Here is a 25,252-nt window from a genome sequence, read left to right on the forward strand (position 1 = left end):
AATAAAACCATAATGATCATCTTTTTTGTTTTCTTATTATTCTTTATACTTAAAGATGACCAATAAAATCACACAATGTTTAAAAATACAAATTTCAATTCAAATAGTAAATAACATACTGATTTTAACCTCTTTATTTTTATTTATTTATTTATTCATTTATTTTATTTTATTTTTTTGGAAAAACGATTTAGGGTTTTGGTAACACTTTATTTTGATGGTCCATTTGAGTCTGCTTAATATCTGTTGATACTGCTCCTTTAACATATTTAACTAAGAAACTTTACGAGTACATCAACTTAAACTAACCCCAACCTAACAGTCTACTTATAATCTAATGAGAATTAATTGGCATGTGCATGCAATGTAACTTAATTAAACAAACAGACCACCAATATAAAGTGTGACCACGGTTTCTAGTTAAAATTCATAAACATTTTGCTTATAAAAAAGTAAAAAAAAATGGTAAATGGAAACATCCCATCAACACTGGCTATCACAACTTGGCAAAAAGGTGCATAAATGGAAACCCAGCCGTCTATTGCAGCAGCCTTGTAACTTGTAAAACCCAACTTTCAAACCTCATGTTCCTGTCCCCTCCGTCTATACAGAGCTGGTGGGTGTTTTGTTTGAGACTATGAGCCACTAAGGTAACATAAACCCCTGAAGTGAGTTACACGCATACTACACTTCCAGAAAAAGGTTTTAATGTGTTTTGAGGGTGCTGTCTGTGACACTTAATCCTTCGCGATACAGAGATAACCGTAGCCGTCCTGCTTCCACACAATGACACAGATGCTAATCTGGGATAAGGCTTATGGAGGTAATGAAGCCTGATTCTGTCAACAGCGTTTAGGGACATGAGATAAACAATGAGACTGCCAAGAAATAAACAGTAACTACAGTAACAAGATCATGTAAGTGCAAACATTTGAACAGAATTCAATTTTAAACTGTTTTAAACTCTTATATGTTTGACATTATGTGCTGCAAATAAGTGTGCGTGTGTGAAGCACTGTGCTGGCATTCATATAAAGTTGCTGCATCAGCTGTTTTTTTATTGATTGAGAAATCAAGCATGGAACATATTTAAACAAGATCATAAACATTGCGGCGTGAGGGCCTATTAGCAACAGGAAAACTTTACCACACAGTAAAAATCAAGCAAGGGCCTCGCTACATATAATTTACACATCTGTCATTCAACAAGCAACAAATGAGAAAGTAATTCCTAAACAATCTGATACAGCCTAAATTTACTGACTAGGCCAAACATCGAAAAGGGTGAAGATTGAGTACTTTTTTTCTCACCATTTTGAATTTATTGGAAAGGGAAAAAAGCATCTTGTTACTTACCTATGCAGGCATGGACTCTGACAGACAGCTGTGTTCTAAGTACAATACTGTGCTTCTTTCCTCTCCTGAGGAACAAACATAAAAACAAACATCAGACTGAAAGTCTAATATAAATAAGCTGGGTTAAAAGAACTGTGTTGACAAATGCTAATATGGTTTGGTTTTTGTTGACAACATCCATGCATAAGTAACATAAAAAAACGGCACAAAACAAAATCCATTTTACTTCGATTTGTTTTACATTATTTTGTTTTTTCTTTCATCACATAGCAAAGCAAAACTAACAAAAAAAAGCATTTTGCTTCGCTAAAAAACAAACAAACAAAAAAACAGGAATGCAATTTGTTTGCTTTTTACTTAATTTTTTTTTTTCTATTTTGATCAAGAAAAAAGGCTTCTTGCTTTGCCTTGTTTTTAAAAATAAAAATTAATAAATAAAATACCATTAAAGTTCAGTGAAAAGTGAATAAAAATAAATAATAATATAAAAATAGCCCTGAGTCATGATAAATGATTAAATAAACAACCTTCCCCCAAATGTTTCTTTGGAACTCCATATATAGCAGAGCATTTTAACACAACATAAAGCAACCGGCCTTATTTATTTAAACTTGAAGTAAAACTAAATGTTCCACAGCACTTCTGTTTACATCAATACCGATACAGTGTTGCATCTGCTTTTAAACTTAGGTCAGGTGAGCTAACCATAAAACTGAACTGTTTGATTTTTTTTTTCATGAATTTATTTTCCCAGTATGGGTTATTTGAACACAGGCTTTTAAGTACAGTCTGCCAGCCTTATGGCTTCCGGTTAATTGTTATCCTATACAAAACCGCCACGTTTAAGATCTGCTTTCTTTAAAAAACAGCAATCTTTACTACCTGGCTGTTGATACAATTTAAAGTGGGTATCAGACCAAACAAGAAGCTCTGCATTAAACTATATTTTTAAGTGGCATATCTTTAAAATATGAAAATTTATTTTACCCCAGTATTTTCAATGAAATGTCGCTAATGACGGCGCCTGGGTTTAAACTGTCTTTTGTCTCCCTTTAAGTTTTAACAACCAAATGGATACTTAAGGCTATGTAACTGAATATTTAGTATAATAGTATATAGTCACATAAAGCTTTCACTGGAAATATATATATATATATATATATATATATATATATATATATATATATATATATATATATATATATATATATACATACACACACACACACACACACACACACACACACACACACATAAAGGCTCAACCTTTATGCTTTATGGCAACAGTGGCGACAGTGAGGTGACATCATATTTTCTAATCACCTGCTTTTTAATGTGTTTTTGTCAGTGTAACAAAAGTACAATGAATATACGTCAGTATTTTAAAAATATGTTTATATTAATAATTTATTCAAATCTGTTAGTTTGCTGTAAGTTTCTAACAGTACAATTCTGGCAACCACAGCTGCCTTTTTTACATTGTACTGTAAAAGCTGATCAAATTACACAAAACTACAGAACAATTCATAGCTTTAGGTTATAGAACTTAATTTTGAAAGTATTTTTGTATTTTGTTATTTATAAACTAACTATTTCCCCTCCATTGACAAGATATTTTGAAAATTAAGAAATTTAAATTAAGAACTTTTCCTCACCATTAAAAAGGTTTTTATGGCAATCCATGTTTTAGGTATATTAAGGGAAGCCCTAGCGCATGTCCTCACTAAGTTACAGAACTTCTGGGTCTCCTGGGAGTTTGAAATAAAATAGTCAAAGAACAAGATAGAATGTAAAAATTACGAGTTACAGTATACAAATTTTTTACGGGTTACTCCCTTCTTTACCAGATTTCACTCCATCAATCTGGACAAAAAAATGTTGTTTTGTGTTCAACAAAAGAGTTAAATTAATGGTTTGGTTCATAACCAATTGAGTGGTTGTAAATGGTGAGGAAATGTTTAGTATTTGGTCAACTATCCCTTTAAGTGTTAGTAAAAGCATATGTTCATGTAGTTATTAAAAAGAGATCATTTTAAAATACACTTGCATGATGACACGGAGTCTAAAGCTACAGTGCTCAGCATAAATACACCCTTCACAAATCTATCTTTTAAATCATATTTTAATAGGAAGCTATACAATATAATTTTTGTGCATATACATTAGTCAGTACTGAAGCCAAATCTGGAGCTTATCTACAAATAACTTACGATAACTGCCCAAAATCTAGTACACCCAAATTTTGTATGTTAAAGAAAAACATTTTTTTTTAAATCTTAAAAAGAGGAAAAAGAGGAAAAATCAAGAGAAGCAAAAAAAATTAGTTGAAATTTTGTAGGTTGTCATTGCAATATTTAGCAATGACACTTGCAATATTTAGCATTGAATTTAATTGCATTATTTTTTAATTTCTAAATATGTTTGGTGACTAAATATTATTTTTATACATATATCTGTTTAATATATCTGTTTTGTTTAAATGCATTAAAATACATAGCCTATATTCACCGAAAAATTTATAAAAAATATTCTTTTTCAAAATGGCGTGTACTCAATTATGCAGAGCACTGTATTTGTTGCAAGATAGTCACGACCCCATATGACTTCCTTCAACTGACTAGAAGAAACTTGATGAACCGAGAGGGGTGAAGAGAGTCCTGTTTGTAGAGAAGGGGTCAGACAGCGTCCGGACTTCCCTGACCCCAACCGCAGAGGTTGGCGGAGGAGATGACATGTAGGTCACCACATCCACATAATGAGTGACAGACGAGCGCGGGCACAGACCCAACACCCTCTCTTCCATAGATTATCAGGCCTGATGAACAGAGCAACTGTCTGTCTCATGAATAACTGGAAGTAAACACACAATGGAATGAAATGCAGCTGCGTTTGAGTTGGAGGAGAGATGGATGGATGATTTAGAACAAGTCGCAGGCCCCATTCGCAAACCACTCTATAGTAACACGCATGTGGGTTGAAGCCTCCATTTACCAGTGAGATAAACATTACAGAGTGGACAAGAAGCAGCACAGTATAAAGTGCAGACAAAACAGATGCTCCTGGAGATTTGGAGAAAAGATATGTTTACTCCACTTCCGTAAGCCATATGATACTACAGATTTGTTTCCAGAAGCGAGTACCGCAGCATTGAGACCTGTAAACAAATGAAGCATTCTGCAAATTACACAATAAAAGTTTGATGGTCCGATTGGCAATATGCCACAGATTGGGGTATCTCTGGTAGGGAATACCTACTGGGAGTTTTTAAAATGACTTGATACACAATTAAAAAAGACTGAAATGACTGAACATGCAGAGTTATTATGTATTGCTCAAGCCAGAAAAAAAATAGCAAATGATTAGATTCATTTTTTTAAAAATGCCAGAAAAAAAGATGTTTACTGCCAGATTAAACATTTTAATCTAGAGCAGTTTTTTTAATACAATGATTAATATGTATTGTAATGACAATTGGTCAAAATAAAAGAAAAAAAAAACATGGTTAGATAAATTTTTAGACTGAAAGACTTAAGAAATCAATATTTAGTAGAACAAACCAGTTGTGAATTCAAAACAAACCACATCATTGTTGTTTTAACCAGATGTCATTTTCTGAATAATAATAATAAAACTTATAATTTGAAAAAAAAAACATATGTATAATATGATTAATATTATTTTTTTATATCATAATAAATATAATACTATTTATTATATTATATATATATATATATATATATATATATATATATATATATATATATATATATATATATATATATATATTTAACTCAAAATAAACGTATCAAAACATGACTTACATGTTAAGTCAATGCAAACGTGCGAATAGACATCCTGTGGTGCGATACGCGTGAATGGCGCAGCACGAATGACGCGAATTGACGCGCTTAACGCATGCTTCAGGCAAATCGCTCGAGTTCAAAAATCTGAACTTTACCATACATTCGCCCTACACTACCAAATCGATTTAGCGCCTGTTGTTGGTGTCCCGGGGGAAAATCCTCCTGCACACACCGACAACAGTACATCAAACTTTGCTTGGCTCAGTCAGAAGCACAGATGAATGCTTTCATTAAGTTTGTGTTTAAACACTGGGTGCACCTCTGAAAGGATTTAGTGGACACTGCTCCAAACGTATCAACGCTGTTTTTCAGCCTTCAAAAAAGCACATAAAAAGTTATTTTCTCAATAAAATCCATGTTAGCTATTTAGTAACAAAGCTACAGTCACCTAGCAGACAGAAGCCCTGCCCATCACGCGAATCCACGTCTGTTCTGAAGTGAATTTGATGCGATCAATCGGATTTGACGTGCCAATGAAGGGGATGCTTCTACTTATTTTTATTTTTTTATTATTATTTTTTTTATATTATTAATTTCTTTTTTTCCTTTGTCCCTTTATTTTAATATGTTACTATCAGAAGTCACCCAGTACTGGGAAACACCCATACATTCTCATATTCACACACGCACACACACACACACACAAACACACACTTTGGCCAATTTAGCTTATCCAATTCACTTATTTTTGGACTGTGGGGGAAACCCACACCAAGTAAGGGAGAACATGCAAACGATGCTAACTGGCCCAGCTGGGACTCGAACTTTCCTGCTGTAAGGCCACAGTGCTAACCACTGAACCACCATGCCTCCTTCTTGATGTTATTTATTTAATAAAGTTTGTTTGTTTGCTATATAAAATAGGTGCACTGAGCCAGAGACACATAAAAACAACAGAAAGCATCTGTCAGCACTCCTTTTGCTAAAACAACCCGACAACACCAAGCAACTTAATGGTCTTGTCATTGAAGTTAATGAGTAACACTATCTATTTCGTAATGAACTTGTGCTTTCCTCACTGGTAACCTTAGCCCGGCTACTAACCATAACCTTACGCCACAACGCCCTACATGCTCATTATCAAATTAAACAGCGAGTCTAAGAATATGCATGAGAGACCCATAGAAATCAAGCTTTTGTATTTCTGGAGCAATACAGGATTTTGAGGGTGAAGCTGTGTGTCTTGGCTTTACGTCTTGGCTCGACACTGTGAGAATTTCTGCATGTGGGCGTCTGCCAAGCGTCTACATGGCTGAGGATGGTCCTGCACATAAGGTACGGCCGATGTAGTGAGTATCATCCTGCATTGCTGTCCAGGGCCGCTGAAGAGAAGATCTGCAGTTGAATGACTCAGCTTTTTCCACAGCTCACGGCCCAGTGATTTAAGTTGCCCAGACAAACGTGCCCAGCTCTGTGAAACAGTATAGCCCCTGTAACCTAAGAGCACTTTGGGGCCAAGCAGAGAAAGTGTCTCCAGCTCTGGCCACGTAACACCAGTGAAAGACACAGACAGGCTCATTATGCTTATCCAAGACAAATTATACTGACTTTACAATTTCATAAGCAGAGAAGAGGCCTTCACTGCAGTGCTGTGTTACTTAAGAAGACAAATAAAACACTATCAGACTGAAAGAAGATTCAAAAACACTTCAAAAACATGTTGATATCAGGATCATTTTAATTTGAAAATTAGTTGTTTATCAATTTATTTTCCAACCTTGCTACAAGAAACCAGAGCATACTGTATCAGTTTAGATGTCCTGATTCAATTGAGATTTTTAAGTGCTTCCACAATTTTTTTGATTTGATTCTTATTTTTATTTATTTATTTATTTTTGTAATTTTTTTTGCAATTTAATCATCATCTCCTCCTTACACACAACACTGAACTGACCCCTAATAGGACTCAGCCTTAAAAACTGGCTTATTTCTACATCCAGCTCTCTCTCAGCCAGAGGATGCCCAAGACCAACCCCTGGACCATCAAGACCATCAGAACTACCGCCTTTTTAGAGTGTATGGACAAGGTCTCCTTGAGGTGGTCCAGGGGCTTGTGTTTACTGAGTCCACCCCCATCAATTTCTTTCTAGCTGCACTGGATGAGCCATTAAACTAGAACTGGGTAAGCTAGAGGCAATAACTTATTGGGAGTGGAGGAGTATGTCTTTCTTGTTAAGGCAAATCAGTGACACCTCCAGGCCCAGAGCGTCCCCCAGGGTTGCCTCCAGCCCCAAAATGCATAATTGTGTTGGCACCAGCACCAGACTGCCAGCCAGTATTGCTCCAGCCCTACAGTGTCCCCCAGTGTTGGAGCACACTGTCAAGTTTCCTTCCCTGCCTGTTACTGTCAAGTGTCATACCTTGTCTACCCGTCAACCCTCATGCCCTGTCGGTCCTATCTGGTCCTTCCTGGATTACCCCTACTGCTTCTCCCCACTGTGTCCCTCCTGTTTCTTCCAGCTCCACCTTGGCCACCAGCTACTCTAGATCTGCAGGAACCACCCATTCTGTCTCTGCAGCCCTGACTTTCCAGTCAGCCAGAATCACTGAAACTACTGACCCTTCCATCTCTTCCCTCCCTTGTTTAGGATACTTGGTTTGGCTTGGCTTTCCTTCATCCCTCATCTCCTGGTATCTTGTCTCTTCCATTTTCTGTCTTTTGTTTTCTGTTAATGTTGCCTCTTTGTTTTGTCATGTGGTGTTTCTTGTCTGTCCTGTTTTGTTCCTTGTTGGATGTTTCCCATTTCAGTGTCGCTAGAATCAGGGCTTTGCCACTTCAATGTGGTTTATTCTTGTTTCAGTGACAGAGTCCAGGAACTGCTCTCGTCTTGTCATGTACGTTTTTGTCTTTTGTCAAGTCCTCTTATTGAACATGCAGTCTCAGGCAGACTCAGGTTGTGTGCTCAATCGTCCTTATGTTCATGCCTTTATTGTCCATGGAAAGCTGTACAATCTTGCCACTTTGGTCAAGTTGGTTTCAGTTTTAGTTTGATGCTGGAATCAAGCATCCATGTCGCATATGTGTGAGCACACGCTGAGTAATTCATGCTTACATTCATTTTCTTTTCGGCTTTGTCCCTTTATTATTCAGCTGTCGCCACAGCAGAATGACTGACCAACTCATCCAGCATGTTTGACACAGCGCATGCCCTTCACAGCCACAACCCAACACACTAGGAAACACCCATTTACTCCTGCATTCACACACACACCACAGCTAATTTAGATTATTCAATTCACCTATAGAGCATGTCTTTGATATGTGGGGGGAAACTGGAGCACCAAAAGCAAACCTACACCAACACAGGGAGAAAACGATAACTCCACATAGAAATGCCAAAAGACCCAACCAGAGCTTAAACCAGCGACCTTTTTGCTGTGAGGGGATTGTGCTACCTATTGTGCCATCGTGATGCCTTGGTGAGTAATAACTAACAGAATTTTCATTTATGTATGAACTAATGCTTTAAATCCTACATAGTGTTAATCAAAAGTCTTTGTCAGAGAGATCAAGTAGAGACAGAGCTGCAGATTTCGGCAAATCAGTCAACAAACAAAGCCAGTCAATCAGTACAAACCCTAAACATTCTATCATAAAGCTTATCTGTATTAAAACAGTTAAATTTTAAAACAGAATCAAACCTCCGCAATGAGCTTGCACAGTATTGTACTCTTTATGTACTCCCAAACACCTTATAAACTCTAATCTGGGCCCCTTGCAGTCTCTCCTGGGTCTGTGGAGTCATGCCAGGCGCACTTTAACAAACTTTATTTGACTCCTCACTACCAACCTATTTACAGAATATCACACTATGAAGTCTCATAAAGACGAGAAAGTGAGAGAAAAATTGAGAGGGAGAAAATTACAGAGACAAGACCCATTGTCAACAGGTAGCATTTACCTCCTTGCCCTGCATACTTGGACCCTGTTCAAAAACAACTATATGCCTATAGTGCAATTAACAGCAGACTATGCAGGGCCTCCTGGAACTGATATGACTCAGCAAATAAGCAAGAAATGACTGTTTCCAAGCATCTGGTTCATTTATTGACCAGAATTTTCAATGCAAAAATGAAACACATATTAAATTATTTTTATAATTATTTACAAATTTTTACTTATTTTACTAATTATTTTAATAATAAAAAATACTATTATCTTATAATTGCAATTATTGACTTAAAGAAATCACTTTACAAGTCTCCTATAGAAAAGCAGTTGACTTTGACAATTTTTTAATCCCTTTAGATGATTTCTTGTTTGGGTGATGTCATTTTAGCATAATGAATTCAATCTGGTTTGACCATTTGCCCTTTGTTCAAAAAATTCAATAAAAGAGTTTTGATGTTTTTTCTATTCAAAGCATTAGTAGGCGATCGCAAACCGGTTACTTTCTTTTTCACTTTTGGGTTGAGGGTGGCGTGATTGTCCTTTGCCTAGAGCGCCAGTTCAGCTTGCTCCAGCCCTGACTTTGATGATATTTTAAAGTGTTCACACAAATAGAGTACACACAGTTTGTGAATCAACGGACTTGTGCGATAAAGTACTAGTTGCAGACGTGAGGCATACGCGAGCTGGTTATTATAACTTTAATTGTCGTTACCTTTTGCGTGACTGTTTGCTTTATACAACAAAGAGCGTAGTCCTAGTTGACGTGCAGTGATTGGAAATTTAAGCTACCATAGTTATGTCTTTTAATTAACAGACAGGCTGTTTTTGCACAGTCCGAATTAGCCTGTTCAATCACAGAAAATGGGAAATGCCATTACTACTATCATTTTATGCCGACATATTTAATAATGAAATCAAATAATTATAGTACAATATTTAAGTTAATTTCAAACTATCTCGCGGCCCTCCTGCAGGATCGCTGAAGCCCACTAGTGGGCTGCGGCCCACCAGTTGAGAACCCCTGGTTTAAACTGATGAGTCAAACCTGTTTTCAAATATGCATTTTCAATGAGCCTATGTTGAAACAAACAGGCCAGTTGAATAAAAATGTTCCCTTTATTGGCTAGGTTTTCAAACAACTTTTTTTGAGTTTGAGTAATAATGACAGAATTTACGTTTTTGGGTCAATTAGCTCTTTAATCAAAAATTATATTGGTACTGCAAAACACATTGCACTGTATTTCAATTTCAATTTTTTTTTTGCATGTTCTGTATACGTAGCTGTAAAACTAAATTTACTAAAACTAAACTACATATTCAGAAAAAATGATGCCACCTCATTTTGTGAAACAAAAAGAAATTGCAAACAAATATTGGTTTACACTTTTATTTTAACATTCTAATTCTAAATGAACAGTTACCCTGTAACAAAGACACCTTAAAATACGAGTTACCAAACAAACTGTTGTTTCCAAACAGGTTTCCAGAAACAGTCAGTCTTAGTATGCTAATGTTGTAATAAATAAATAAATAAAGTAGTTTGACCTGTCAATCTATTCATTAGATTCTCTAAAGTGAGAGATCATAGAAACACACACACATGACACCTCAGTGTTTCCACACTTTCGACCACAGCTCCTCTGCTTGCCATTTATTTTAGCACTAAGGGAAAAATCCAGTGGTCCAGCCGAGTGGCCTCCTACCCCTCTATCCATGTAATCCGCACAAATATTTGAAGCGTTCCCATTAAAGGAGCTAGGCGTTTCTCCAGTGCCAGAGGCTAACCGAGTCCGACGACAGCTCCTCCAGCACATCGGCCAGGAAAAAAAAATATATATATATTTCAAGAAAAATATAGAAGAACACAGAAACCAAAAGAGAGGGAAAGGGGAGGAATAGGAGAGATATCCACATTTTAAGAAAGTAAGATTTTAGACACATTTATGTGTTGATGTCAACAGTTATCTTTTAGGGTCATGTCAGGGATTGAGGGTCAGCATGAGATTATAAGGTTGACGCTTTGGTAACACAAGTTGCATTCTTGCATCAATGTATAATTTTTTCTGTCTTTATTTTATGGTTTTGTGGGATTTTTGCAAACTCTGTTCATAAACTTGACATTTTAGTAACAGCGTAATCTATTAACAGTGACATTATAGTAACAGCGTAATCTATTAGTGCCATGATTATTTAAACAACGCTCAGGAAATATCTTTACATATGAAAAATTTAAATATTAAGGATATATATGGGATAATAAGAATACATTTAGGATATAAATATAAATGATTAAAATATTACAAAACATAATAATTTCTAGCCAACATGAATTTAAAAACCACTGCCTTCATACTTTCTTCATCTCAGGAGGCTTTTTAAGTACATTCAAATTGCTTTTGTATAATGTTTTTATTATTAGTATTATTTATTATATCCATATTTATATTTGTTTTATTAAAAACAAGCTTAGATTTGTCCACCTGTCAGGTTTTAGATCAAATGGGGCACAGCATGTGTTTTTGGATATAACTGGTTTTTGAACACACTTCGTTAATACTGTTCATTTATTCATTTGCTGGAAATTACAACTGAATTTAGAAATAGTTTTGAAACAAATCTTTGCGCTTAACATACGAAATTAATTATTTATAGGCTAATTGATGTCTGTGCGTAAAAGGTTTCCCTATCTATGAGAGCGAAAGTGAAAGTTAATAATTTATCTCTCATTCTCGCGAAGTAGATGCTGTTTAACTGTTTTCTTGCTAATGATATGCTCAGTTTTTACACGTACACTTACTTTACGTCATGTAAATAGCAAATGCGCTTTTGGTACGACACAACTGGCTCTTAAAGGGAATGGGAGATGAGACTCTGATTGGTTTATTCTCAAAACACACCTATAACTCATTAAGAAAATAAACTCAGCCTTTTTAGACCATGCGCCACGACCCCAAACAGATTTTCCCGTCCTTAAAATAGCAAAAATGCGCCATGCGTTTTGCACTCTGCGCATAGACTGTCAAAATAGAGCCCAATGAGTTCTGACAATCAAAGGTTCTGTTAACTTTTGAATTTTTTTGTAAAGTTTTAATTGTATTCATGTTTATTTAGTTTTAGCACTTCAGCTTTAAACAAAAAGGCTCATTTATGCCTAGATTTTTTCATTCATTCATTATCTTGTAGGCTTAGTCCATTTATTAATCCGGGGTCGCCACAGCGGAATGAACCGCCCAAGATTTTTTGTAAATAGTTTAAATTACATGTTAGATGCACTTAAAAAATATTTTGTTACTTGTTTAAACTAATTGTTTAAAATAAGGTGAAAACAAAACAATTTTTAAGAATTTTTGGGGAGAATTTTTATGTTGTTATGTTATGTTTTGCTATGTTATGTTGTTATGTTTAGATATGTTACGTTACGTTACATCACGTTACATTATGTTATGTGTTAAGTCCACTTAAATTTGTAAAATTGCTTAAATTAACTTAATCGATTTGTGTTGGGACAACATAAAAGAATTGTGTGGAAGTCAGCATTTTTTTTTTGAATGCTGAGTTCCACACAATCTATTGGTGTTAGGATAACAAAAATTAATCAAGTTAACTTATTTATTTTCACAATTCACAACAATTTTAATTATTTGAATGTAAAACAATTAGGTATCCACCCAAAAAAATTAAGAATTGTGTTGTGTTTTTAAATAAGTAATTTGACCACAAAGCAAACATCATTTTTTGAGTGTGTATTTTTGTGCTTCCATTTTTTTTAATTATGTGTTAAGTCATTTTGTTTTAACTTTTAGTTTTTTGTATTTTGTATAGTTTTTGTATTTAGATTTATTTATATATAAAATATCACACGAGTAGCAGTGCGATATGGCTGTATATCGGCAGTGGTGGGAGGCGTGCATTAGTGTCCCCACCAGTGCCGATATGCAGCCATTTCGCAGTGCTACGAGTGTGATATTGCGTTTATACAACAGTTTGATGGCATTGTGGATATAAAAACTAAATCAAACATGGTGGGTCTCAAAAACCCTTTTGTATGAGGAACTACTTTCTTCCGCCTTGGATTCAAATCATAAGCTGACAGTTAAACAGCTGTTAAAACAGTTAAAAGTATCTTTTAAACTTTAGATCTGTAGTGTCTGCTTTTTGCTGGGTGTTTGTGAGCGGAGTAATACACAAAGGGTAAAGAGGCTGTAGAAGTTCTGATATTGCAGATTGAATATTCAGCCAATCAGATTTGAGAACCAGACAGAACTGTTGTAGAAATATATATATATAAATATATATATATATATATATATATATATATATATATATATATATATATATATATATATATATATTAGCCCTGTCAAAATTAACGCGTTAACGCATGCGATTAATTTAAAATAATTAACGCGTTTAAAAAAAATTAACACAATTAACGCAGTTTTTTTTTTACTTCCTGTTGTGGTGGACGTGTGTTCAACATGCAATAAATGTGGGCAAGACCAAGGAAGCACTTTTTGAAGGCAAGTTCCAGTATAAAACAATTAGTTGCATCACAGGTTATCCAGAGTTTCATGCAATTTCAGGTGTTACATTTTTAACTTTCGACTTCTGTTGTAAGTTGATACCGCATGGCGAACAGAAAGAAAATCCTCCGCATTTCGTGACTCTGTTTTCTTTTAAGGTAAGGTTCCTTTTAAGGCTACACGGTAGAATTTTAATAAGAATATAATCTTCATATTAAAATCGGAGTATTGGTGTCTTATGTGAATGTACTCAGAAAGTCTCTGGTGAAGTCGCGAGCTGTCAAAGAGGGCATTACTCTGACTTTCAGCATGAGCCCTCCAAGTTTAGCGTGTTTCCTCATTAAACGCAACGAAAGCGTATGCTTCGCGTTGTTGTGTCAGAATCATTGTGAAATAGAGTAATACTTTAGGACGCTTAGTTTAAGCAAATTTGATGAACGTGATCATGCGTGTTGAATCTGAGGGGAGTCGCTACAGTATGGAAGGCCGTTGGGGCCAAAACGTCTGCAGCGCGTTGTGTGTGTGTGTCTGTGTGTGTGTCTGTTTCAGGCCCTTTGAGGGGTGTCAGGGGTGGAGTGAGCGACGTATCGGAGTAGGGGCGAGAGGGGTGTGCAATGTATTTAACGACCGGTTTGCAAGAAATTATCATTCATTTGCGGGCATTTGGGAGTCTCTGTGCACTTGCGGGATACTAGTCTTAGCAACTGGATAAATGTAAAGGAGGATTAAGCAAAATTGTTTCTACTCTATAACTAATGTTCTCAACTCACAGCAATAAAACTTTACAATGAGTGCAACAGTTTGTATTCTATAGTTTATTATTATAATTTTTCATTTTCCATATCTGCAATTCCTGTATTTTGGCATTTTTTTGCACTCCACTTAGAATCCAACATGGAAATCAATGTTTTCTTTATTGATGTGTTACAAGTTAAACAAAAATTCTATTAAACAATTATATTTTGAATTTAAATATTTTTTGTCTTGCGTTTACATTAATTTTACATTTAAATAGCCAAAATTACAAGTTTCAATATTTTAAATGTGATTAATCGAGATTATTTTTTAAAAAGGTGCGATTAATTAGTTAATTTTTTTAATCAATTGAAAGCACAAATATATATATATATATATATATATATATATATATATATATATATATATATATATATATATATATATATACATACATATATATATATATATATATATATATATATATATATACATATATATAGACACACACACACACACACACACACACAAATCAGAATAGTCAGAATAATTAGCCCCCTTTGAAATTTTCTTTCTTTTTTAAATATTTCCCAAATGATGTTTTACAGAGCAAGGAAATTTTAATATCTTATAATATTTTTTTCTTCTGGAAGAATTCTTATTTGTTTTATTTTGGCGATAATAGAAGCAGATTTAAAATGTTTAAAAGCCAATTTAAGGACAAAATTATTAGACCATTCAAGCTTTTTTTAAATAGTCTACAGAACAAACTATCCTTATACAATTATTTGCCTTATTACCCTAACCTGCCTAGTTAACCTAATTAACCTAGTTAAGCCTTTAAATGTAAATTTTTGTTTCTTGAAAAATATCTAGTAAAATATTATTTACTGTCATCAAGGCAAAGATAACTAAAAAATCTGTATTTAGAAATGAGTTATTAAAACCAACTTTATCATCACTCTCTTGTAATTTTATCACAATTATTCCTGTGCGGCAGTTTGATTGACATGCAATCTATGCTGGGCGAAGGGTCAGTTGACATTATTTCACATAACTTAGACTTTACTTCTTGCATTGTATTTTTCCCTCTCATAATTATCTCACTCTTATATCACTTCAATATATCCTAAAATGTGGCTTTCTTTCTTTCTTCAAACATAATCCCACAAGTCTCCCCTCCTTTTTATAATCTGAGGCAAAACAAGCTTTCATAAATTACTGCTAACAGCGAACCAAAAGTCTCATGTCAAATAAATCAGCTGCAAACCTATGTAATCAAACCAAATTAAACAAGTACGTTTTTCTTTAACCTCAGTGAATAATTATTGACTCGCACTTTTATTAGACGACTCTGCTATCTTTTCTAGCCACCGAGTTGACACAGGCTCAAAAAACACCAGTGAATGAAGGCTCGATTTTTGGCATCTGAAGCCATTATTGGACATAGCCACAAATATTTAGGGATGTATTTGTGTTAATGCGGATGCAGGTCTAGCGCCATTATAGTTCCACTGGATTGAGCTCCAATTCAAAACATAGTTGACAGAATAGTAAGTGAATGGATGAGTGAGAGGCTGAAGGGCCGCTTCATTGGTCTCTGAGAGGTGAACGGTAGTGCCAACTAGCATGTTTTTTTCTCTATTCTGTCAGTCTTCAAGACCCCCCCTTCCATCCCAAGAGGCTATCAAGAGTGTGCATTATTAGACCCATGCAGAGTGTCTGAGTGGGCTGTGGAGAGCAGGAATGGAGGACTACATTACTGTTAATAACAGGGTAATTCAGCGCAGTGGGCTTTTATGGTCTGGATGGGCTGGAGTTCACAGCCCCCTTCCATTTACTGCTGCTCTGCTTTATTGCGGGGTCTGAAAACCTTGGCCAAAGTGCGTGATTAAAACCAAACCCATTTCTCCTCCTTCTAGTCTGTTTTGTGGGCTTGCATCTTGCTTTGGTGTGATGTGCCTGACCTACATTTCATATATTGAGGAAAGCACACACAAAAAAAAGTAGGCTAATTGGCTCAAGGAATAATTTGAGATCCCTTTGTTGCCGTTTCATTGTTGCCACTGTATCTTCTTACTGTTTACATTAGGCCTGTGATGAATTATCAGGCTTATGCTTCTTAGGCTTCTTAATTCGCAAAGCATTCAGTTCTGGCTTTTAGTTCTTTTCAAGCTGAGATTAACTGTTCTGAGTGCATTTACTCCATTGATTTGACGTACGTTGTTGGTGAAGTCACCATCAGATGTGACTTTTTGCTCGTTGCTCATCAGCGTCCTTGAAGATTTGTTTCTAAAAGTGAGTTTTGGAGGCCTGTGATGGGATTCCAGCGGTATAATCAGAAATGGATACAGATTAGACGTTGCATTCCACAGGTGCCTCAGTCATATGAAGTCACTTTGGGCTCTGATTAAGGAATGATCCTCCAACGCCTCACTTTGTTTTGGATATCTCTGTGTCACTGTGGCTTAACCGTCCTAATCATTACCACACCACCTCATGCTGAAGAAGCTGAGCCTGACACAAGGCCTTCGGTTTAATCTCGCATCGATGTTAGGACAAACCGTCAGTTCTGGTTAAGCAACAATGCTGAATGAAACTAACACGTCCTAAAACAACAGCTGAATTATTAGCCCCCCTGAATTATTAGCAGCCTTGTTTATTTTTTTCCCAATTTCTGTTAAACGGAGAGAAGATTATTTCAACACATTTCTAAACATAATAGTTTTCTGTTAAATAAAATCACAATTAAATAAAAGTCACAGCATGAAACATAAACTTGCTAGTCAATTGTGAGTTGTATAGAGTTAGATTGACATTTAAAACTCACAATTAAAGTCACAATTGCAAGATAAAAACTACTGCAATATGAACAATAAATGTTAAGTTTCAATTTCTCAGTTGATTCTTCTTGTCATGCATTGTTTGTCATGCTGTCTTCGTGCAGTACGGAGGAAACCGAGGTAGTTTAACTCTTCCAATCAGGGCTTTACATTAACACCCGCCAACCCGCCAAATGCGGGTAGATTTCAGCTCTGGCTGGTTAGACAGACACCTCCATAGCCACTTTGGGTGGTTGGAAATAATTTTTAAATTGTAGTGTTCTTAAAAGCAGGGTTCGACAATAAGCATGGCTTAATATTTGTGCAAATGTAATATTAGAATCGAGAAGCAGCACGACTGACAAAAATAACTGTGTTCGCGCGAGCAAAAGAATGGTGAATGAATACAGAATAAGAGCATGATCAGTCACGCTAACAGCTGATGTGTTGCTCGCAACTGTTAAAAAAGCATGCGCGCTCACGTTTACTTGCGCAAAGCAACCATGCCAAGAGGAAGCGCAACGGGTGCGACTGGTTCCCTTTGAAATAGGCTGGACAAAGAGCGATGATTGTGCACCCACCATCCTGCTGCTTTCAAGAGCTCAAAATTTAAACAAAATACACATATTTTATTGTAAGCAGCAGTGTTCACTGCTTTCATTTTAATTATTCTTAGAAGAGATTGTTAACAGGCCTAACATTAACCATGTGCAAGGTATGTTTCACCTGCTTTCTTTTGCTTACAGTTATTTTGTTAATATGGTTTAATTATCATTATTTACAATAACATTGCTTTAATGGGAGATTACTCCCCGTTTAAGTGTAGTTAAGTGGTGATCTGGGACTTTTAGCCAGGACAGATTACTGTAAATATTTTAGATACATGACAAAAATTATTTTTTAAATGTAATGTTTTTTTAAAGAAAAGTTTTGTTGAATTAAAAAGTGCACCTATCACGCTATACATGTTTTTACACATTAAAAAATTGTGGCTAAAAAATACTTATTTGGTGTGATCAGAGATAAATTTGGTAAATCCTTAATTTTGAACCCTGAAAAATCATGAAATAAAAAATGATTACAATGTGACACAACCAATTTGCTCATGCACACTGAGCAAGCTAATACACAATACACAAGAAGTTAAATAAATGAGAAAGCATGTAGACATAACACATTGTCACATAACACATCAAGTAATTTAGCATGTCAAAGTCAAATGTGAGCAAAATATATTTTCCCAACAAGAAAGGTATGGCTAGCGAAAATGGCGAGTGGCTAGTAATGCTGGAAATCTACTAGCCACAGTGGATGGTGATCAAGAAAGTTAATGTCAAGCCCTGCTTCCAATCAACAATTGGATGGTTGGATGATTTTCTGACATGTCCGAAATGTTGGTCAACCCTTGTGTTTCTACAAACCACCTCTAGAAACACTCTCTCTCCACATGCACCAGACACTTTTCTTAAACTCCACCTTACAAGGACTCAATAAGAAAAACAATGTGCACTTGTTAAATGTACCACCACTACTTGTTTTTATCAACCTTATATACCTCCTTTGCACAATATCTTGCAGAACATTGTAGCCTGTCTTATTTTATGTGTAGGTATGGAACAATAACCGTTTTCAAGGTATACCGTGGTTTGAAAGTCAAGGTTTTAACACCACCGAAATTTTCTGCTATACCGTTCCTGAGGTAAATGCAAGAATATTTATTTATTTTATTTTATTTTTTATTTTTTGTAGGACAACAGTATCTCCAGCAGAAAAGATATACAAATACGCCATTTTAAATTGTAAAAAATCTGTGTTTTTGAAACAAATGAAGACAACAGAAGTCAATGATTCATTCAAATTATTTAGCCTGACAAGTTTACTCAGGGTATCTGTGGGGTCTTAAAAAGTCTTAAATTTCAAAAAACAAATTTTAGGTCTTAAAAGGTCCTAAAAAATACACTGAAATATTGTGTTGTAGGTCTTAAATCATTTTAAACGGGTTTTAATTTTCCATGAAAATCTATACCCAATTGGGCCAACACTCATCCAAACACTAACAATATCCTTCAATAAAAGTTTTAAGAAACAGTTATTTATTAATTCTGTGTACTACATGGTTTAATTATCTTCCTTACAATAACATTTGTTTTTTAAGTTTTTTTTTTTTTTACTTGGCTATTAAAAAATCTTAAGGGTTTAGCCTTGTGTAAGTCTGAAAATTCATTCATTACGCTCTTGAAATGTCTTAAATTTGACTTGATGAAACCTGTAGAAACTCAGTTACTGCTCCAACATATTTTAAATGTTTCTCAAAAGAAAATATCCATAAAATTGTGTCCAAAGGGGGCCTTTTTTTTTTCTTTTTCTTTTTTTTTTTTGCAAGGGTTTTGTACCATCAGAACCATACCAGCCCATGCCTATAGTTATGTGTTTATAACACAGGGGAACATGCAAACTCCACACAGAAACGCCAACTGACCCTGCCGGGGCATGTTCGTTATGCATACAGTAGGTTTAAAAAAGTCCAGTGTTGTATTCATATTTATTATTATGTTTATTTATATAGCATTGCGGTGCTGCAAAACATGATACTTCATACCACTGTATGTAGAGACATTTAGCAAAATAATAAAGCTCAACTTAAACTTTAGACTCAACTTTGCACTTTGAAATCGCACATTTAAATCAGAGCTATGAACTGATTAAGTTATGATATTTTTACTGTAGAAGTTATTTGAAAATCTACTTTTAAAAAGTGAGTAGACCTGTTGCCTAAAAGCAACAAATTGACTTTACACAAATAATTGAGTAAACCCATTGTAACTTGGAACTGTTAACTTTTTTGTTTAAAATTTTTTGTTTGTTTTAACAATTTTAAGGCAATGGGTTCATCCTGAAATCCCTGATTTATCAATGGTTGCTACTTCGAAATGAACCTCCTAACTTTTTCAAGTCAAGTTTAAAAGCAAATAATTTACTTTTTTATGTAAAGTCAACTTCTCACTGTTTACAGTGTAATAGTATTTTAATTGCAACATTTTAAGTTATGAGTTCACAATTAAAAGTAATAATCACAGTGGAAGTGATAAAATAAGCAACTATGAGGCACAACTGTAAAATATATATTTCACCTTCTGTATAATTGTGGAATTTAAAGCCAGACAGGAGATTTCGAGATACAAAGTCACACGTATACAACAAAGAAAGTCGAAACAATTTTGAACAAAAAAGGAGTGCCAGACAGAAACATTGACTCCCACAATAATGCTTTAAAAGTAAAAGTTCAAGTGCAACAGACAGAGGTCAAGAAAAAGTGTTTGAAACCATGCCTAATTCTAAAAGGAGAATCTATTCTTGAACTTTGCTCAACAAGACAATTAACTGTGGATCTTGCCAGCTTACTTAAGACAGGAGGCTGACATCATTGCTGCCCTTGCCAACCAGTCAGGTATTTTGAGGGCTCGCTGAATAGAGGCCTGTCCCAGAACGTCTGTGGTATGTGCAGAAGATAAAAGAGCATGTGCCGCGAGATTTGAAGGTCTTTCTGATAGCTTTAGATTAAATGTTTTATGGAATGCATGTGACAAGATTGTGCTTATAGCTGCCTCCAATGTAACATGATGTGAATACATACTGAAATGTAGGTATTAAGAAAATAGTCACCCAGAGGCTATTAAGAATCAAGCCAGCGCCTTCATGTAAACTTTGTATGTCTTTCAAGGCAGTTATCCGTCTATTGGTCTTCTATGGTGAAAGTAAGGGCTCTCTCAAAGTCAAAGACTTCTCACGAAGACCAGGAGAAATTATTTCTCAGTTGCATTTTTTATGAATGCAGCATAGACTACTCAACACATAAAGACTACAACTTAGACATCTATATGAAATAAAGAATAGAGTCACTTGATCATCATCATAAGGGATTCAGTAATTCAAAGTGACTGTTAGCATATAGTTAACATGTCTATTTAACCTCATATGGGTGATTCTGGAATAATTATTTTTTTTATCTATATTCAACAATTTACCATCTACATTTTGAAGATAAACCTTCTTTTATTTTTCAAAAGTAAAAATGTATTGAAAGTTTGGATTAATAACGCAAATGATATCCAGTTATCCCCAAAAATAATGTTTGTTTTTTGTAATAAAGACATTTTGTATTAACTTAAAAAATATTAAATTACCTTCACTATATATATATATATATATTTGACTGACTTTGCCTCCTAAATCTTATTTTAGCATTAGAAACCATTAAAAACTGAAGTCTTATTAATTAGAATTAAGTAATTTACTCTGCTAAGGTACATTTACATGAAACTTCTCTTTTCTGTTTTGTTTGTCATTTCAGTAATTATACAGTTAACTTTGTTACATTGGTTATAAAAAGGCAAAACATTTTAAAGCACTTATAGAAAAAACATTTTTATACCAACCAAACCATTCTATACTAACCATTTCTACCAACCAAAGGCATTTAGTCATGTTATTAATTCTTCTCTCATTAATTGGTACAAAATCTTTAAGATACATCAATAGTAATTAATTATTTGTCAACTGTTATTGTTATGTTTCAGTGAATTACTCGTTCACTAAAAAAACAATAATATGATGAAAATATGAACAATTGAAGAGTTCAGATGCAAAAACCTCTTAGTGCCAAAAAAAAATTCCTCTAAAATTTGTTTTCTCAGCCTCCTATGTTAATGTTTAGTTATTTCACTTTAAAGGCAATGAAAATAGGCTTTGCGCTGAATGTAAAATTACTGGAACTACACACAACAGTGTGAGAAAAATGCTAATTTTAGATGAAAATTTCAAATGGCACTTAGAGGTTTTTGCATCTAATCTATTCAATTATAATTTAGACATACAATGTGGTAACTGATTTTGGGTGAGCATCTTCAACTAAAGCACAAAATGGTGGAAAATGCCAGCTCTGTTATTGTTAACTCTTAGTTTAAAAAAAAAAAAAAAAGTTAAATGAAACAGTTAAATGAACAGAATCAAAAGTTCCCTATCATATTTGAGCATTTTTTCATTTGTTTTACATTAATGAATTCAGCTTTCTGTAAATTATACATTTTCTGTATCACCAGTTTAGAGTAAATTAAGGGAAAATGCTTGAAATGTACTCGCAATTCTGGAATAATTATGGAAACACCAGTGCTTTGTGTGAGTGGTTTCTTCAAATATTTTTAAAATTTGGGAATCAAAACATTAGAAAAAATTAAGGAATAGGTTTTATTTTCCCATAAACATTGAGTGACAATATTCATGCAGCACTTCAGTTCCAAAAAAGACAAGAAAACTTTTTTTTTCTTTTTCTGTAATAATCAGGATTATTTTGTGCAACAATTATTGTGTGTTTTAATTAAATGGGCTTTATAAAAGAATTGTTCCTGTACTAATAACATGTTACTATTTAACAATAGTTTTGTATAGTTTCATAGTAAGTATTCATAGCGCTTCACTTTTTCCAAAATATTTATGTTACAGCCTTATTCCTAAATGGATTAAACTCATTTATTTCCTCAAAATTCTCCACACCATACCCCATAAAGACAATGCGAAAAAAAAGATTTTTTGAAATAGTTTCAGATTTATTAAAAATAAAAAAAACTGAAAAATCACATATACATAAGTATTCACAGCCTTTGCTCAATACTTTGTTGATGCACCTTTGGCAGCAATTAGAGCCTCAAGGCTTTTTGAATATGATTTCATAAGCTTGGCACACCTGTCTTTGGGAATTTTTGCCCATTCCTCTCTGCCCATACCTCTCAAGCTCTGTCAGGTTTGATGAAAAGCGATGGTATACAGCCATTTTTAGATCTCTCCAGAGATGTTCAATATGATTAAGGTCTGGGCTTTGGCTGGGCCACTCAAGGGCATTCACCGAGTTATTGTGAAGCCACTCCATTGATATTTTAAGAGTGTGCTATAGGTCATTGTCCTGCTGGAAGATCGCTCCAGTCTGAGGTCAAGAGCACTCTGAAGGAGGTTTTCATTCTGGATGTCTCTGTATATTGCTGCATTCATCTTTCACTCTATCCTGACTAGAGTTGGGTACTGAAACCCAGTGCCATTATAGCACCGGTACCTTTGTAACCGATATGTACAGGATCAAATCAGCAAATGAATTTCGGTGCCTAATTTCAGTGCCACTGGTGCTGCGACAAGGACATAAGAAGCATCAAAGGGGTGTATCAAAAGCACAGACTATCTCTAAACATTTAATTCCAAACAACTTTATGGAATGCGGACAGGCAATGTCAGGCGATTGCTATTGGGGAATGGACGCAGTACAGCATATTCAGCCTTGTTTTCGGTGAGCGAGAGCGACACTCTTCAGATCAACACGCATAACCACGTTCCTCAATCTTGCTTAAAATATGCATTCTAAAGCGTATTTTACAAGCAAGGAATCTGACACGGCAACGTGCTTTACAAAAGTTGCATTTTAGACATGCATATACGTATGGCTGCATTTTATGTTTAAGCGAGCGATACGGGGCGGTGTGACATCGTTCCTTTGCACGCTTACCGGCTGACAGCTTACCTCTATGTGGAGGGCTTTTCTGCCCCAACCAGTTTGTCCAGTTAGCTCATCATGTACGTCGGCGGACTTGAGACGCAGAGAGGAGCTGACCACGACAACGGGTTTAAGTCTGGGAAAGAGCGGTTCCAGAAATCGGGTAAGACAAAAACAGAATCCAAAAAATAAAGTGAACAAGTTCATGACAGTGTGAGAAAGAGGTAAAATGCAAAAATGTGATAAAAATCAGATGAGGGCTTTTCTTTTTCTGGTCGACTTTTGTAAATTGTTGGTTGGGTTTAAGGAAGTAAGTGGGTGGGCGGTTCAATCTGTAAAATTGGTTGGGTTTAGGGAAGGAGAAGGGTGGTTCAGTCGATTGGCCGGTCGCCCAGTCAATCATTCAGTCAGTCAGACAGACGGTCGTTTTGCTCGTGAATTCGCGAAAACAAAAACTGCAAAAATACGTACCTCCTGGGATGTATTTTGCGGCCCTAAAAAACGTCCAGGGGACTACGTTTTCAGAATATTCTGCATATTCGCCAGAGTTGGAATGATCAGTGGGAACAGAATGCACCTGGGCTCAATTTAGAGCTTCATGGCAAAGGCTGTGAATACTTATGTGCATGCGATTGTTCAGGTTTTTTATTTTGAATAAATTTACAACAGTTTAAAAAAAATCATTTTTTTCACATTGTCATTATGGGGTATTGTGTGTAGAACTTTGTGGAAATAAATTAATTTAATCCATTTTGGAATAAGGCTGTAACATAAAAAAATTATAATAAATGTATAATATACAAACATATATTATGTCAAAACAAACTTTTATTTTAAATGTGATTAATCAAGAATGATCTTTGTCCAACACAAAAAATAAATAAATAAATAAATAACAACAAAGAAATTGAAGGTTTAGAGATTCTTTTAAATTTAAATTATTTGTTCCAAAGAGGAAAATCCCACAAGTTTATAATAGCATAAATATAATTAAATAGTGATTTTTTTTGTGCTGTTCCTTACCCTCCATCCTCCTGAAAGCCTTCAAGTTCATCTTTCTGCTCAGCCAAGGTGGACTCCAGGTCCAGATAACTGCCATTATGAGACAACTGCAAAGCACAGTCATCAAGCTGAGAGAGAAAAACACAATGAGAACAACTAATTAAAAGCACAGTTTATACACAGCAACAATCAAAGTACCTTCTTAAATGTAATGTCATGCAATAAGTGCAATGATAAATACCTATTCAAGTAAACCACTGGAAATGCCAACACATTTGATATGCATGACATCAGGTTAATATCACCCTGAGCTTTGACATGACAGCTATGTGCTTAACAGGAATGCATCATAATTTTTATAATTATTATTATTATTCATAACATCACACAGCTTCATAAACAGTGACATACCACGCTCAGGCGGTCCTTTCATGCTCCAGTTCATATTTCACCTCAATATCAACTCATTTACACAGATATTGTATAACTAATTAAAGTGTGAATGTGCATGAAGTAAATTGTCT

General features: G+C 34.9%; 1 protein-coding gene across 9 annotated transcripts in view; it reads right to left on the reverse strand.

The window, feature by feature from the left end:
- fhod3b (formin homology 2 domain containing 3b) overlaps positions 1-25,252 on the reverse strand; it is a 339,130-nt gene that overhangs the window by 278,457 nt on the left and 35,421 nt on the right. For all 9 annotated transcript variants that reach the window (XR_015511250.1, XM_087286868.1, XM_087286867.1 and 6 more), the window contains exons 2-3: positions 24,750-24,856; positions 1,357-1,421 (exon numbers count right to left, since the gene is read on the reverse strand). Coding sequence is in view for 8 of the 9 variants with exons in the window: in XM_087286868.1 (XP_087142994.1) it covers positions 1,357-1,421; positions 24,750-24,856 (172 nt within the window). In the remaining variant the exon portion in view is untranslated. The remainder of the gene's footprint in view (positions 1-1,356; positions 1,422-24,749; positions 24,857-25,252) is intronic.

This window comes from Danio rerio, chromosome 16 (assembly GCF_052040795.2).
Source record: "Danio rerio strain M-AB ecotype USA chromosome 16, GRCz13ab, whole genome shotgun sequence".
Lineage (NCBI taxonomy): Eukaryota > Metazoa > Chordata > Actinopteri > Cypriniformes > Danionidae > Danio > Danio rerio.